The sequence below is a fragment of the Bos indicus genome, chromosome 22 (genome assembly GCF_029378745.1).
Source record: "Bos indicus isolate NIAB-ARS_2022 breed Sahiwal x Tharparkar chromosome 22, NIAB-ARS_B.indTharparkar_mat_pri_1.0, whole genome shotgun sequence".
NCBI classification, from domain to species: domain Eukaryota; kingdom Metazoa; phylum Chordata; class Mammalia; order Artiodactyla; family Bovidae; genus Bos; species Bos indicus.
Genome location: NC_091781.1, coordinates 15,195,111 through 15,211,919, shown reverse-complemented (window position 1 = coordinate 15,211,919; position 16,809 = coordinate 15,195,111). Strand labels below are relative to the sequence as shown.

Below are 16,809 nucleotides of genomic sequence, written 5' to 3'. Positions count from 1 at the left end.
AATCTTGATTCAATTTGTGCTTAAAGGTCAGGGTAGGGTAACCAAGGTGTGTTCTAGAACTGGACTCCCTTGGTTTAGAGAGATTTAGCCAAAGCAGAAAAAGATCTGGGCCAGGTGGGACAGGACAAAACTTCAGCCTCACCTAGCATTTCCAAATACAAGCAAACTTTCACAGGATGGAAGTGTGAATCGTTGGAATCCGAATCTCACAGCTTGGGCGAACCCAGTGGATAGTGGGGTGATGTTATAGGTGGTCCAAAAGCAGCCCAGAGCTGGCATGCTATCAAGCAGGAGCCGGGCAGCTCAGGCTAGCAGCACGGGCTCTGGAGCCAGAAGGACTGGGCGCAGACCCCCTCTGAACTGTGCAAGCTCGGGCAGGATTTTAACTTCGCTGTGTCTCATGTTTAAAATGTTGATAACGGTGTGCCTCTCAGAGGGCAGTTACGAGGAACACATAGTATATGCACGTTGTATGTAATGTAAGTAAGCCTGAGCCCCACTGCCCACGGAAAACAGTCTATACAGAGTGTTCACCCTACGCTGGGGCCCAGGTGCCCACGGAGGTGTCTGTTAAGATTTCTCACTTAGTGATTTCGTGTGGATTTTTGGATGTGTTAAGGATCACTTAACTTGGAGAAAACATCAGCACCTGCTGTGTAACCTAAGTGTTGTTTGTTGTTCAGTCACTCAGTCTGACTCTGCCACCCCATGGACTGCAGCACACCAGGCCTCCCTGCCCTTCACTGTCTCCCGGAGTTCGCTCAGACTCACGTCCATTGAGTCAGTGATGCCATCCAACCATCTCATCCTCTGCTGCGCTCTTCCTTTTGCCCTCAATCTTTTCCCAGTTTCAGGGTCTTTTCCACTAAGTCGGCTGTTCGCATCAAGTGGCCAGTGTTGGTCACTGTTAATTAAGTTACAAGTAGGTGACAGAATGTAACAGACATTAAAAGTTATGTCAGCAAAGCAGGAGGAAAAAAGAGGTTTTGACACAGAAGCACAGTGAGAAATGGAGGAAATGGGGAGGAGCGGGGAGGTCAGTAGCCGAGATGCCCTTGAAGCTGGCACAGAGGAGCATGTGTGATGCACGAGGACTTGGACTCTGCCTGAGCTCACTGCCTGCGGGAGACAGTCTATACAGAGTGTGTTTGCCCTACGCGGAGGCCCAGGGCGCCCACGGAGGTGTCTGTTAAGACTCTCACTTCGTGATTTCATACGGATTTTGGGTAAGCGGTAAGGATCACTTGACTTGAAGAAAATATTGGTGGAGTGGGAAAGGACACCGGCAGAGAGCAGCTCTGATGAGCGCTTTTCATTTTCCCTAACGTTTCCCAAACCCAGGGAGGTGAGGCAGACTCTCCCTGGTTGCGCTTTGCCATCTTAGCAACCCGTGGCTTGCCGCCGCCTGTGGAACCCTGAGGCCCGTAGCCCTGGCAGGTCTAGGATGATGAACAGCTCTGATCGGCTGTGGCTTATAACACGTGCGGCTCGGGTTCCTGGCTCCAGCAGCGTCAGCGCAGCACACACCCAGGGCGGCTGAGAACCAGGCCTCGGGCCTCTGTGGGCCCCTCGCTCTCAACTGGAAGATGTTATCTGTGAGGTTTTCATTTGAAATGGCTTCAGGTCCTGGGAATTTTGCTCTGAAATTCAAATATGCAGAGAACACAGGCTCAAAATATGACTTTTTAAAAATTTTATTACACTACAGTTGATTTAGAATATTGTGTTAGTTTCAAGTGTACAGCTACAGATTCTTTTCCATTATAGGTTATTGCAAGATATTGAATGTAGTTCCCTGTCCCATACAGTAATTCTTGTCATCTTTTTTATATATAGTGATGTGTATCTATTAATCCCATACTCTGAATTTATCCATCTCACCCGCCTTACCCTTCGGTAACCATGTTTTGTTTTGTATGTTATTGAAGTATAGTTAATTTACAATGTTCCTGGTGTACAGCAGAGTGATTCAGTTATGTGTGTATATATATTCTTTTTCGTGTTCTTTTCCACTATGGTTCATCACAGGACATTATTGAATATAGTTTCCTGTGGTATGCAGCAGGTTCTCATTAGTTATCTCCTTTATACACAGTAGTGTGTTTAAGTCAACGCCAGTCTCACAGTTCATGCCACTCCATCCCCTTAGAATCTGTAAGTTTGTTCTCTGCATCTGTCTGTTTCTGCTTTGCAGATAGGTTCATCTGTACAGTTTTTCTGGATTCCACATAGAAAAAAGTTGTATAATATGGAATCTATTTCTGACTTACTTCATTCTGTGTGACAGTCTCTACGTGTATCTACATCTCTGCAAATGGCACTGTTTTGTTCCTTTTAAGGCTGAGTACTATTCTGTTGTGTATATGTACCACATCTTTATCCACCCCTGTAGATGGACATTTAGGTTGCTTCCATGTCCTGGCTATTTTAAGATGTGCTGTAATGAACATTGGGGTGTATCTTTTTGAATTATGGTTTTTCCAGGTATATGCCCGGGGGGCAGGACTTCTGGGTCAATTGGTAGTTCTATTTTTAGTTTGAGGAACTTCCATACTGTTCTATGTAGTGGTAGTAGGAATGTAGATTGGTACAAACGGTGAAGGAGGGTTTCCTTTTCTCCATATCCTCTCCAGCATTTCTTGTTTGTAGATTTTTTTTTTATGATGGCCATTCTGACTGGTGTGAGGTGATACTTCACTGTAGTTTTGATTTGCATTTCTCTAACAATTAGTAATGCTGAGCATCTTTTCATGTGTTTATTGGCCATGTCTGTCTTCTTTGGAGAAATATTTGCAAATGAAGCAACCAACAAGGATTAATATCCAAAATATACAAACAGCTCATGCAACTCAGTATCAAAAAAACCAAACAACCCAATGAAAAAAATGGGCCAAAATAGACATTTCTCTGAAGAAGACACCCTCACTTTTAATCTCTGTGTCTTTCGTTCTAAAGTGGGTCTCCTGCAGGCAGCATGTGGTGGGTTCTTGTTTTATTATTCAGTCCGTCACTCTGTGTCTTTTGATCAAAGCATTTAGCCCACTGACATGTAAGACTATTTATTGATGGGTCTGTATTTACTGACATTTTAAATTTCTTCTTTGTTCTTTTCTTCCTTTTGTGGCTTGATAATTTTCTTTTGTATTACGCTTGAGTTTTTAATGATACTTGTGAGTCTACTGTATGTTTTTGATTTGTGGTTACCGTGGTTTTCAAATTTATTAATTATTTCAAGTTTATTATTATTATTTTAATTATTATATCTGCTTGGTTTAGACTGATAGTCGTGCACTCTTTGCTATACATTCTAAAAGATGTACATTTTCCTACTCCTCTCCTCCACATTTTGTGATTCTGATGAATCACAAAAAATCACAAAATTACATCTTATGGTTGATTTTTTGTGTGTGAAAATGATTATGTGCTGGCTTATTTAATCGATCTTCAATCCTTTTATGTCTCTGCCTTTCCTAATGTGACTTTCCCTTTCCTATAGGTTCTTCCTTTTTTCTGTTTAGAGAATGCCTTTCAGTATTTCCTTTAGGATAGGCTTAATATTGCTGTATTCTTTCAGTTTTTGCTTATCTGAGAAATTCTTCCCATCTCCTCCTATTCTAAATGATAATCTTTCTGAATATTGTCCTCGGTTGCAGATTTTTCCCCTTTAGGACTTTGTAGGCCAGAGAGCGGTAAGACACATTCAGCGCTTCTGCAGAGAAATCAGCTGGTAGCCTTAGGGGGGTTCCCTTGTAACTGACTTTTTCTCTTGCTGCCTTTAGAATCCTGTTTAACTTTTGGCATTTTAATTATGACACGTCTTGGTGTGGATTCATCCTGTTTGGGACATTATTTCTTTCACCTGGATACCTTTTTCCTTCTTCAGGTTTGGGAACTTTTGAGCCGTAATTTCTTCATATACATTTTTGATCCACTTTTCCCTTTCTCCCCCTCCTGAAATTCCTGTAATGCATAGGCTGGCATGGTTTAGTATTATCTTATATACCTAATATGTTTCTTTCATTTTTTTCTTCTTTCTGTCTGCTGTTCTGATTGGGTGATGTCTTATTGGTTCTTCTGAATTGCTTAGTTTGCTGGTTTTTAACCTTGGTAATTGAGTTGTCTGATTTTGACTGGCTCTTCCTTATGGTTTCCAGTTCCTTGTTACAGGGATCTGCATTTCTATTGATAGCCTTCTTAATTACTTCAGCGTTTTTATGCCTCCTCTGGAACTTGGGGCCTGCTAGACTGGAAGGGTCTGTTTGCTCTTTCAGGGGATCCTCTAGGAGTAGTTCCTCTACTTTTTCATTTTATATGTATTTCTTTTTCTCTATAAACTTAGGAGAAACTGTGATGTACTATGGTCCTGAAAGACTTTTATGTGGGAACACCCCTCTGTAGAACTATGTCACTCTAGTATTTCTGGTTCAAGGACTGTATTTGTTGTGGACACCAGCCATGTCTTTGGCTCAGGCTGTGCTGGCCACTGTCCCCTTGAGGGTGGGGTGTGCTTGGTGCTGTGATGGTCACAGCCACCTCTTTGCTCGGTGCCAGTCACGGCCCTGTTTGGGGTAGGGGTTGCTGCCCAGTTGTTGGGAGTAGAAGCCCCCAGACCCGGATCTAAGCTGCAGTGAGAGGGAGGTGGGACTGGAGCACTCCTGCTGGGACAGGCAACTCTGAGACGCTGCCCGCCACCCAGGATGCACAGCCACAAAACTGACCTGTCTTCACTGCAAGAGGTCTTGCATCAGCTCCACCTGCCTTGGGCATGCGCATACTCACACGGTGTGAGACCCTGCAGCCCGTGAGAGCTCTGCCACACTGTGAGCACCCTGAGAATGAGGCTTCCAGGGTCTGCCCTGGACCACACCACCAAACCAAGTCTCCTCCTTCCGCCAAAGCCCGAGTTTCAGTACCAGGCACATATGTTAACAGCAGGCGCATGTCTCGGGCTGGGAAGCATGAGAATGTGGCTGCTGTCAGTTTCGGCTCCTCTTTCTGCTGGTGGCCAGTGCACTGTCCTCGTGGGCAAAGTCCAGGCCCCTGCAGCCTCCCCTCTGTCCTGGCACAGGAGGTTCCCCAGGTGCGGAAACCTGTCCTCTGTCGCAGCTCCCTCCCTTGGGGCACAGGCCCCACCTGGATTCTCCCTGCCCCGTTTTTTTCCTCTAGTCTTAGCAGATTACGTGGGGGTCTTTCTTTCAGCGCTGGGTATTTGAGATACCCAGCTGCTCTCGGCTGGTGTTCTGTGAAAATTGTTCCAGTTTTAAGTGTAGTTTTGATGTATTTGTGGGTGGAGTGGACTCTGCGTTCTTCTACTTCACCACTTCAGTCGCCTCCTTCCAAAAGATATAAGTAGACATTAGTTTTCTTTTTTAAGTCAAACTGACACTTATGTTCCCAGGGTCGGCTCATGCAGTTACTGAACTTGTGGCCACCACACCTCACGGGGTGGGGGAGCTGGGTTTGGACCTTCTTGGTTTCCAGCAGGGACCCAGCTGATATCGGGCGTCTTTCCATCCTCCTCCTCCCCCAGCTCTACCTGCAGACCCCCTTCCCTTCACCAGAGCCAGCCCTGAAGGCCTGAGGGGCTGGACCCAGGTCTGCACTGTTACCAGGCCAGGTCACCATCTAGACTCAGAAGCCCTGGCACTTGAAGTGCAGCTCGTATTACGGCGTGTGCTCACTGGTCCCAGACATGTGGCTGGGTTCAGAAAATGATGCTAACTTAAGGAAGGTGGGTGTGTCTCACTCACCTGTGCTGTTCTCGCAGCGGCTTAGCTGTCCTCTCTCGGGCTGCTGCTGGAAATGTGCTGGGGGCCCCCCACAGGTAGTTACGGAGCACCAACCGGGGGTGCAGCTGCTGGAGGCCCCGGGATGGGGTCAGGAGAGGAGAGCTGGACATTCCGCAGAGAGCCCGACAGCCCGAGTAGAGTCCAGGAGAGAGACATGATGGAGACGCATCCTCTGGGCTGAGTGTTCCGGGAGGAGCCAGGCTGAGGGGCAAAGCTCAGCAGCAGGGCAGATGAGGCAGACGGCAAAGGACCTGGTGCTTGGGGAGCACAGCCAAGGCTGCAGGGTGAGAGAGAGAAGGGGGACTTGAGCCTTAGCCCTGAGTCTTCGGGAAGCCCTCGAGTGACATGTTTCTGGTCCCCTGTTCTAAACACGACTCGGGCTGCCTTTGGAGATGGGTGGGGGATTCTAGGAGGTAGTTTCAGGGCAGGAGGGGCAACAGTCCTAAGGTGGGAGGAGGTGGTGTGCTTGGCAGGCGGAGGCCACAGGACCTGACAGGGAGGGGCAGGGAGCCATCTGTGATGACCTCCGAGTTTGGGGCTGAGCGGGAAAGACTGAGAGAGAGCTGGCGGGGGGCGCGGGGAGCTGCTGTTCGCTGGAGGGACTTCCCTCTAGGTATCTCAGACAAAGCTCACCTTTGTGAAAACGCGGTGCAAGTCAGAAGGCCTGCTCTCTACTTTCCTCTTTTCAAGGAATGGCAGACCCTTGCTTAGTCTGCCCTGACTCTAACTACATGATCTCAAGCTAGTGACGCGGGCAGAGAAGACAGGCGCGTGGTTGCCGGGCTGGATGGCAAGCACGGGCAGAGCTGTGGGCAACGGAGGCCCTGGTCCCCTTCTGCCCGCGTCACCCCCCCCCCGCCCACCTTAACTGCCACAGTGGCTTCCTTCCGGGTAGTGCTTCTCCACCCCAGCTGCACGAGAAAATCACCCAGGGGAGCCTTCCATTAAATCAGAATGGAGGGGAAGTAAGGGTGGCGCTCTGCCCTGAGACAGCCTGCAGCATACGGGGGAGAGGAACGCGCAGGGTCCTTCTGGGGGAAGGGGTAACAGCAGCTGCCAGCAAACTGGAAACTGGGTAGGGTGTCGTCAGCTGACCTCCTGAGTCGGGTGAAGAGAAGGGTCCCGAGAGTGACTGCGGGCTCAGCGAGGCCACGAGTCTGGGAGGGGAAGGCCATGTCTGTGGACGTGCGGAGCGGTGCAGGTCTCAGACAGCACTTCTCTACTTCTCTGCAGGGAAGAGGGATCCTGTCGCTTACCTTGTCTCAGGTTAAGCTGCACATTTGGCCAACACACTTAGCGAGTTGGTTCCTGTTAAGAGGCAGACCTCTGAGATACTGTGGGTTTGGTTCCAGACCACTACAGTAAAGCAAGATGTGAATTTTTCTTTTTCTCCTGTATATAAAAATTATGTTTATACTGTAGTATAGTCTATTAAGTGTGTAATTGCATTATGTTTTAACAAACATTGTACATAACCTTAAAAATAATGCTGTTCAAAATGCCACCAATAGAATTGTTCATTCAACACAGGACTGCCCACAAACCTTTAGTTTATAAAAAAAAAAAATACTGGTAAGCACAGTAAAAGGTCTGCCTATATAATCATTGTTAATAATGATACCAAAAATCAGTCTGTGCTTTTTAAAGAATAATTTGGAACATGAGTGTTTTAATGACTCATGAGTTAAGGAAAATTTCGTTTGCTCTTCATTCTGATTCCCCTTAATGGGAAAGAAGTCAGCATTATTATCGTGCTTACATTTTTAAAGGTTTTGATTCTAAAGTCCCCAGAGAAGCCAGCTACTTTGTTTTTTTAAGGGAATGAGATTGCTCCTTCCCACTCCACCCTCTTCAGCAGTGCAGCTGAAGCGCCCTCACCAAAGAGCTGAGCTGCGGGAGGCAGCCTGGGGTCCACCCCAGCACCCTCAGCACAGACTGTGGTCTGGACCTGCCCAGTGACCCAGTTTGCTTTCTGGTAAAAGAAGGCAGACCACAAATCAGACTGCCAGGCCTCAGTTTGTCCATGGAGGGACTTGGAGGGCCTGGTAAAAGTTCAAGAGAGTTCCGGCTCCCTCCACATACCAGCATGATGGCATCTTAACATCTCAGGGAGGGACCAAGAGTCTGCGTTTAACAAGGTCCAGGGACCAGAGTACCAAATCATCATCAAGGTTCCTTCAGAACTTTTATGCTTCTCGAGTTAGTTCTGCTAAAGCCCCCATTTCACTGGAAGGCGAGGAGGATGTGGGCAGTTTCATTACGAGTTCCATGACCGCACACTGTGAGGGGATGCAGACCTGTGAGCAGTGGAAAGCAACTGGGTGACCCAGGGGAGCCGTCTCAAGGCCAGATGGCCTCCAACCCCATCTCTCAGGCAGCAGCCGTGGAGACCTGCCCCGATTGTGCCGGAAAGGTTGGTGCGTCGCTCACTGACCTCACATGCGGTTTAACTCTTCACCTCAGGCAGGCGGGCTGTGGCAGTTTGTTCCCTCTTAGGTTTTTTTTTAGGGTCTTAGGGTCTGGTCCTGTTCTCTGCTCAGCATAGCCAGCTGGGGGTGTGGAAGACAAGGGGAAGACCTTGTTGAGCCCCAGCTCCTCACCCACTGTGGGCGATGTGGCCTTTGGGGATCACAAAGCTCCACGAGACAGATGGAGCCCTACAGGACCCGGGGTGGGAAGTGGGGATCAGGGGAGGGTTGGCCCAACCCAGAGGCCGAGGGGATGGAGAGTCCCTACCTTTGATTCCAGCCACGCAGTCCAGTGCAGACCCCTGCCCTTAGGAGCTGCCCTCAGTGGGGCCGGCACTGCAGGTGGGAGTCATCCAGCCAGTGGGTTCAGAGTCTCCTCCCAGGCTTTGGACCTGAAAAGAGAGTCAGCTCCAGAATTAGGGCACTTGGAGCAGGGTCGTTCAGGGGAGAGGGCCTATCCACAGCCACACAAACAGATCGGGAGGCTGTCTGCACCTCGAGGCTGTCTGAACCTCAGAGGCGCCTTTCAATCAAAATTCATTTGATCAAAACCCATTGTGGATATTTCCCTGGTGGTCCAGTGGTTAAGACTTCGCTTTCCAGTGCAGGGCACGCAGGTTCAATCCCTGGTCAGGGAGCTAAGGTCACATGCCTTTTGGCCAAAAAACCACAACATAGAAACAGAAGCAATATTGTAACAAACTCAATAAAGACCTAAAAAAAAAAAAAAACCTCATTATGATTTCCCTTCCCATATGGAGGAGGACTCCTGGCTGTATGATTCTGTGAGAAACCAGGGAACATTTTATCCTCATCAGTTTAGAGTTTAATTTCTGATGGCTACTCGTCAAATTCTGTCCCCAGCTCCTTTTTCTCTCTCATGAGAAGACGTTTGAAAAGGTCCCCTAAACCCAGGGCGAGAGAGATGAGGACTGTCCGGAGTGAAGGGGGCCTCCTGAGTTACTGGAGATCTAGAGCGGCCTTCAGAGCGGAGCAGGAGGCACAGACTCTGACTTACAGTCTGCAGAGGGGTCTCCTCCCCAAAAGCGGAGGGAGTGTGTGTCCTGTCCAGCCGTGTGGCACTCAGGGCTCCCAGGAGGCCAGCCAGGAAGCCGGCTCCAGCCATGTTTGTGCTCAGAGTTGTTTTCTCTATAAGTAAATAGCTGTTATCAAAAATCTGTGTGTGTGTGTGCGCGCGCGCACGTGAAGTCAAATTCCAAAGGTGTAATTGATTCAGTCAACAGTGCAGAGCTGTACTCACGTTTCCCAGTACCCATGGCAACGGTGTCCGGGCCGGGCCCCAGGACTGGAGCCGGAGCGCTCCCTCCTCACAGGCCGTGGTCCTGGGTGCAGGCCCCTTCCTCTGAGCCTTCACAGGATTTCCCTGATGCTCCTGGATGTGGCTGTTGGGGCAGAGGGCTGGTGAGACGTCCGCTCTTCTGGGGCCTCTGCTCTGGGCCAGGGACTTCAGGGGCGGTAACCCCAGCATCAGCCTGCAGGGTATGCACCTCTCACCCACGGAAAGGGTGTGACATAAGGCTCAGCGGCCACACTTCCGAGGTCACTCGGTGTGCAGGGGCAGAGCAAGGACTTGGCCCCACATCAGGCTGCAGTCCCCAGCCCTGTGGTTCCCCGCCTTCTCCTGGACGTCCAGGGAGGAAGAGGTGCCAGCTGCTTCTCACTTCAGCTTCTGTAAACCCCCACCGAGCTGGGCGCACACAGCACATTCCATCCAAACCTACCGCTTCCCACTCCTCTGGGTCAGAAACAGGCTCCAGACTCATGGGCAGCCTTGGGCCGCATCAGTGACCCCGGCTCCTTGGTTCCAAGTGCATGTCCCCGGACCTCAATGAGCCACGCTAGGCGTCTCCCACAGTGTGTGTGTCGGGGGGGCACCCCTGAGGTGCCTCCACCCAGGCTCGTGTGGCTCAGCGCATCCCGTGTTCTCTCAACAGCAAATGAAGCTCACCGCCGAGAACCTGAGAGAGGAATGCAGGGAAGGCGGGAAGGAGAAGGCGCCCTGAGGGTGGGCCAACCCGCTTCCAGGCTCCTGCCCGAGCTCCACACCAACTCCAGCCGCCTGACCTCGCTCCGGAGCCTCTCATATGGACCGACCACCAGCTCCCCATGCCACCCTCACGGTGACGGTTGGCCGATGGGTGACGGGTGGTTTCCACACTCCTGGCTCTGTCCTGCAATAAGTTCACAAACCCTTCATCGACGGAAACAGCGCCCACCGAGCTATTAAAGGCCACGTGCACATCTGATGTCTCCTTCCCTGTGTGTAGACAGAGCGGCCCCTCTGCTATGGGCCCAGTCATGGAATGGGGGGCCCTGAGGGGAGCCAAGGGCCGGGCCTACCTGGGGGCCGGGCCCCTCCTAGAGCCTGCGGAAGCCCCCGGGTGCTTGGGACACACCTGCTTGGGGGCAGGGGTCCCCTGTCCATGCCCAAGGGGCTGCGGCGCTCACAGGCGCAGCAGCCCCCAGCCCTCCTGGGACACCCGGCCTGGTCTCCTTTCCCACCAACGGCTGCTCAAACCACCCCAGGGCCCAGCCAGCCCTGCCCCACGGGGCCCGCAGAGCCGGGAGTCATGGCCAGCGGGACCTTCCTGTGGGAAGCTGCGGGCGCTGCAGCCGGTCAGGGGAAGACGGGGAGGGTGGGCGGTCTCAACCAGTCTCCCTCGTTCTGGGCCCGGCCCCTTGATCCCCTCCTTCTCATCAAGGCGGGTTGGCCACAGCAGACCCACTTCACACGGAAGCCTGACTCTCCTGTCTGCCACGTGTGGTTGTTCTAAGGGTTCTGCCAGCCCACATTCTACCAGTGTGGACACCTATGGTCAGCCTTGCCCTGCCCACCCTGGTCTCAGCCCCCTCCACGGCACAAGTACTCCCTGGTGGATACTTCTTTTAGAACATGCTCCTGGCTCAGAACACCAGGGACTGGTAGCTTCCACTCCAATGGGCTCCAGTCCCACCCAGGGCACCCGTGTTTCCTGGTAAAGGAGGAAGTTCAGGTGGGTCCTTGGACCCGACTCCGTCTCCCCCAGAGTATGCTTTGGGGACAGTCACACGAGCACAGTTGGCGGGAGGTGGGGGGGTGCGGCAGTGGGTTCCGGGCGTGGACCCCATGGGCTCATCTCCCACCCACAAGCTCCCAGCTGTTCCTGGCGGCCCCCCCGCCCGCCCTGCATCAGCGCGGACCCAGGCTCCCTGCGCGCATGACTGTCCTTCCCAGAAGCCCGCCCTGCCCGTCCTCAGCCTGACCTGGAAGAGCCCCATTACTCAGCCAGCACTAAGGCAGTCCTGCTCGGGCAGCAGGGGACCCGGGAAGCGGACCTACCTCCACTGGGGCCCGTTCCTGGGCTGCAGAAGGACGGATGTGGGAGCCGCTCGGTGGTGTCCACAGGGGCTGGCAGGAAGCGGATCCGCATGGGCCTGCCAGGCCCCTGGAACTCGTCTGTGTGGCCTGTGCCCAGAGAGGGTGGCGTCTGGCTCCTGGCAGGTGCCCGGGAGCAGGGCTGGAACAAACCACGGTGTCCCTCACGAGTTATGGTCTTGTCACCGTAACTGACCCGAGACGGACCCGGTGACGCTGTCCCGCAGCACACTGGGCTCACGTGCATGAAGCGGCTGGACCCTCAGCCCCTGAGGTCACTGTCTCCTCCCATCCTCTACCCATGTGGCCCCACCCAGGCTCAGATCCAGCCCCCGCCCCGCTAGCCCCGGGGTCCTCATGCTCCCACCCGGCTCTGCTGCTTCCAGCCCCGTGGTGACCCACAGGTTGTCCCCCTTCCCCCACCGGTTCTCCCCGACACCCATTGGTGAGAGCCTCCTCCCGCTTCTCCTAGCCCGCCTCTTCCCACAGGGCTGACAGGAGCTGAGGCATCGCCCACCTGAAACAGAGAAGACCCCCAGAGGTGGAGCCTGAGCCCACGGAAGAAAAGGTGTAGAAAGAAACGGTGCCAGGAGGAGACACAACAGTGTGTCCGGACCAAGCAGGGAGCAGGCGGATGGGAACCAGAGCCTCCCGTGTGCACAGCCCCCTCGATTCTCAGAGGGCATGCGAGGCCTTGTCCACGCGGTGGTGACCTGGGGTCTCCGGACCCGAGCCAGGTCACCAGACGGCTCTGCATGGGCAGGTCCCCGGGGAGGAGCCCGGACATGGAGGTGATGCCGTCCACGCCCTGCTGGGAGGGTCCGAGCCAAACGAGGCATGTGCAGCCGCACAGAGGCCCCTGGGAGACCAGGCAGAGCCCACCGCAACCTCTCCCAACTACCACCCTCCCCACTCTGCCTCCCTCAGGCATGAGATCCAGACTCACCAAATCTACACACTGCCAGTGGGCCCTGGCCAGACTCACTGCTCAGCCCAGCTGTCCCCTCTCACGCCAGCAGCAGCACACTCAGTTCTGTGCCACTGACATCCGCTGGGGCCCCTGGGCGGGGGCTGGGCCAACACCCCCGCTATGGGCGCCCCTATGCTCTCCATGGTCAGGCCTGGATGGGGTGGGAGGCAGGCAGTGGCCCAGTCCCTCCCCACTGGTGGCCACACTCACTCCCCATCAGCAGCTCCAAAACAGAACAAAGATCTGAGAACAAATTTTTATCCTCTGATTTTAGGCACGAAACCAGAAGCAAACGGTTAGGCATGCCAAGCCCTACCGTGAAGCTGGCAGTCTGGAGCCCCTGCCGTCCTCGGTGTGCCCCCCGAGCTCCGGTTTCCTCCTCCCGTCTGTGTTTATAGATGAAGTTGGGGCACAGGGACCTCAGTGACCTCCCCGAACTCTCAGCAGCATGGCCAGGACTGTGCACAGCCCAGCTCAGCTCTCTCCTCAGTCCTGACCCTGAGCTCCAGCCCCACTTCCGGAAGGAAACGAGCAACGAGAACAGGAACCCTGGGCTCCAGATGCCTCCTAACCTGGTTTAACTCACAGCCCCACAAGGACAGCAACGGTGAGCTGCTCGTTGCCTACTCCAACGTGCAGGAGTAGGCACTGGGGGAGGGTGGGCACACTGCTCATCCCAGCTTTCTAAGAGTCAAGTCAGGAGGCCTAGCAAGTGAGGAGGAGCCCCAGCCAAGGCTGGCATCAGCAGCTTGGCCTCAGCATATAGCTGCAGACCCAAGAGAACCTGCTCCTGATCAGAGCGACGCTTGGTGCCACCACCCAGGCCTGAGGTACGGGGTTTTGGCAGTTTGGCCTGGGATTCTCGGATCAAAGAGACTTGCCGTTCACTTTCCGTCACTGGATGACCCACACTGCCCACGACCCCTTGGAAGCCCCTGGCTATCTGGGCGGGTCAGGCGGAGCCGCATCCTGCGGGAGGGAGGGGGTGCTGGGCTCCCTGCTCAGGGGTCTGTGAGCCTTAGCCATCAACTGACCAGAAGAGGGACAGTGGTGTTTTGCCTTGAGCTGCAGCACAGATCACGTGGACTACACGTGGCCTCCTCTCCAGACTTTCCTGGGTGCTGGTGAACTCCCTCGGGGACAGGGAAACATGGCTCCTGCCACTACCCATCACCTCCTGTGGGAGGACGCAGGGAAGGCACAGCCAGCCAAGTCCAGGTCTGCGGACGCTCCGGGGGGAGCACGACAGCCCCGCCCCTAGCACAGGCACAGGCCTGCATGGCCAGCCCAGGGTGTGAAGACGGTCATTCGCTCAGTACCAGGAAAATCACGGTGCAGACAGTTCCACGCCGCCCTTTACATAGCTGTCTGGCTATAAACATGGAAAACAAGGGCTTCCACCCTAAAGGGAAGCTGAGGAGCCAATGACAGTGGCTGCTGTCCCTCCAACCCCAGAACACAACTCCAAAACATGGCACTGCTTTCTCAACACCACAAGCTTCCCAGGCCCAGACCCGCTCCTCAGCCATCTGCTCCCAGATGGCGGGGCCCAGGGAAGCCTCAGCCGCTGGAACCCCCAGGACGTGTTGCGAGACCAGGTCTCCCCGCCCCGCATCTAGATCCTTCTCTTCACGAGGGTAACGTGCTTCCCTCAGGACCACATGTGTCACCGAATTTGGGACAATTCAGGAATTAGGTGATGAGATGCACAGAAATCTGCTATGTAGGAGCTCTAGTGCGGTTCACAATGGACCCCATAGCCCAGAGGTTTAACAGGGCTTGGCCCAGCCTTCTGGAAAATCAGAGGTCAACCACCGTCTCATCTGTCCCTGAGCAGGAGGCACCCCAGGGGCAGGCTCTGGGGTGAGATCAGCGCCGTGCCCACGGGCAGACCCAGTGCCCCCACGGCCGGCCTTCCCCTCCCTCTCCGGGGGCGCTCAGAGTAACGCCCACACGCTCGCTGTTCCACCCCGGCCCCTCCCACGCCCACTAGCTCTGCTCCGCCTCGGGCAGTGCTGCCGCCCAGCCTGCTCACCCCATTGCCGGCCATGGCCTCAGCGCTCACCTGCTGCTCCCCGCTCTGTGGCCTCCACTCCTGGCGTCCTCAGGCTTCCTCAGCCCCACACAGGAGGCGGCTCCCGGGCTTCTGTCTCTAGCCTCGGCTGCTCTCTGTGGGACTCTGCTCTTGCCAAAGCCTCCCATCCTCGCGCCTGAGACCCCCTCCTTCATACCTGCAGAATATAGACCGAACCCCTCGGCGTGGTACGTAACCTGCAGGGCCCAGGGCAAAATGAACACACAGGCCCTCTTAAAAAGTGTCAAGACTCTCAAGATAATTTAAGAACAGAGCATTAAACCAAGACAGGGCCCTTCTGATAAGCAGGGCTCCCGGAGTGAGTGGGGTGCTGACTCCACCTTCTTCCCGCCCGAACGCCGGTGTTCCCACCCAGCAACACTTTCTAGCCGTGCCCCCAGGTCCTCCGGTTCTTCCAGGCCCCCAATCCACAAATTCTGGAGTCCCTGTGAAGGGATAAAGCAGTCAAGGAGAACAATGGGTGGTTCTTCTCTCCCCCGTGGCTCACACAGGAACCCTGGACTCGAATCCTGCCCAGCTCCTCTTCTGCACTCCCCGCCCTCCTCCCCTCTGCCTCCCGCACCCCCTCCCTGACTCCCCCATTCCTGGAACTCTCACAGCACCTCACAACAGGGGCCCTGAGACGTCACCACGTCAGATGGGCATCTGGTGCTAACTGAAAGCCCTGTTTCTTCCCCAAGGGCATCATGAACTCACAAGGACCAAGATTCTGGTTTGTTCCTCTTCTTACTTGCCAACCTTTAGCACTGCTGGGAGAGAGATGGCCGGAGTACAAGTGACTCCCCAGCGGTCACTATGTGCCTGGCTTCTATTAGCTCCAGAAAGACCAGATCCTACCATCCCTTTCTCAACTATCCCTCGCCAGGCCCACAGCTCTGAGGGACCCAATCCCTGCTGGAGGGCAGAAGGGGCCTGAAGTCTGGCGTCTCCTGCTGCACAAGGAGTGAGCGAGCACCAGAATCTGTGGCCTATGACTGAGTGCCAATCAATACATGTTTTCAGGTAGAAAATTACCTGAAGCTGGAGGCTGACCAACACTGAGAACTTACACGAAGCTGGGACAAGCTCACGCTCCCCGGCCAGGGTGGAAAGAACTTCGGTGGACTGCTCAGAAGGGCACTGCCTCCGTCGTGGGCAAGTCAGTCCTAAAAGACCCCTCTGGATCTGTCCTAACACTTGAAATGCAAGACCCAAACTAGAACAGCTCCAAATAACCCCATGCCAAAATGAAACCCAGCACCTTTCACTTGAGTACAAAATCCAGCACTCAACAAAGTGAAATTCACAGTGATTAGCGCTGCGATGAAAAAGCTAGAATTCTATATCCAATGAAAACATCCTTCACAAGTGAAGTAAAAATACGTTTTCAGACAAGCAAAAGCGATCAGCAGACCTGTAATATTAAAAATTTAAAGTTCTACAGGCAGAAGGAAGATACCAAAATGCAGATTTTTACAAGAAAATGAAGTGATGGAAACAACAAAGATTTTGGCAATAAGACGTTCCCCGTTTCATCTCTTAAAAAGAAAACTGCCTAAAACAAACTCGTGTGTGCAAATATAAAAATAAAATGACTGACAACAAAAAAGGAAAAAAATGGAAGTGTAGAGCTGTAACATTATGTTCTATAAGGAGCATTATTTTAAGGTAGATTACATTTGTATAAACTCAGTCTACCTTAAAAAAAAAAATACACACACACCCCCACTCCTACAGCAACCACTAAAAAAACTAAGAGAGGCATATAGCCAATTAGCCAATAAAAAGTGCTAAACCAAAAGAAGACAGTAAATAAGAGAAAAACAGAACAGATGAGACAAGTAGAAAACAATTAGAAGATGGATTTACACTCACCTACTATTACACTAAAGCTAACTGGTCTGAATAAATCAGTGGTCCCCAGCCTTCTGGCACCAGGGACCAGTTTCGTGGAAGACAGTTTTTCCAAAGACTGGCGAGGAGGCTGAGGGGGGATGGTTTGATGATGATTCTCGTAAGGAGCAGGCAGCCTAGATCCTGTGAGTGTGCAGTTCATAGTAGGGCTCACACTTCTACGAGAATCTAAGGTCACCACTGATCTGACAAAAGGCAGAGCTCAGGAGGTAGCGTGA

The 16,809-nt window shown here is 53.1% G+C and overlaps 1 protein-coding gene and 1 long non-coding RNA gene across 6 annotated transcripts in view; one reads left to right on the top strand and one right to left on the bottom strand.

The window, feature by feature from the left end:
* ANO10 (anoctamin 10) overlaps positions 1-10,524 on the top strand; it is a 229,148-nt gene extending 218,624 nt beyond the window's left edge. For all 5 annotated transcript variants that reach the window (XM_070776189.1, XM_070776191.1, XM_070776190.1 and 2 more), the window contains one exon: positions 10,213-10,524. In XM_070776189.1, coding sequence (XP_070632290.1) covers positions 10,213-10,281 — 69 coding nt within the window. In that variant the 3' untranslated portion in view covers positions 10,282-10,524. The remainder of the gene's footprint in view (positions 1-10,212) is intronic.
* Positions 1,679-8,515, bottom strand: LOC109576093 (uncharacterized). The gene is made up of 3 exons (XR_011562957.1): positions 8,224-8,515; positions 5,751-8,086; positions 1,679-5,333 (listed from the first exon to the last, which is right to left on the bottom strand). It is a non-coding gene; the product is annotated as an uncharacterized lncRNA (long non-coding RNA).
* Positions 10,525-16,809: the final 6,285 nt, after the last annotated feature.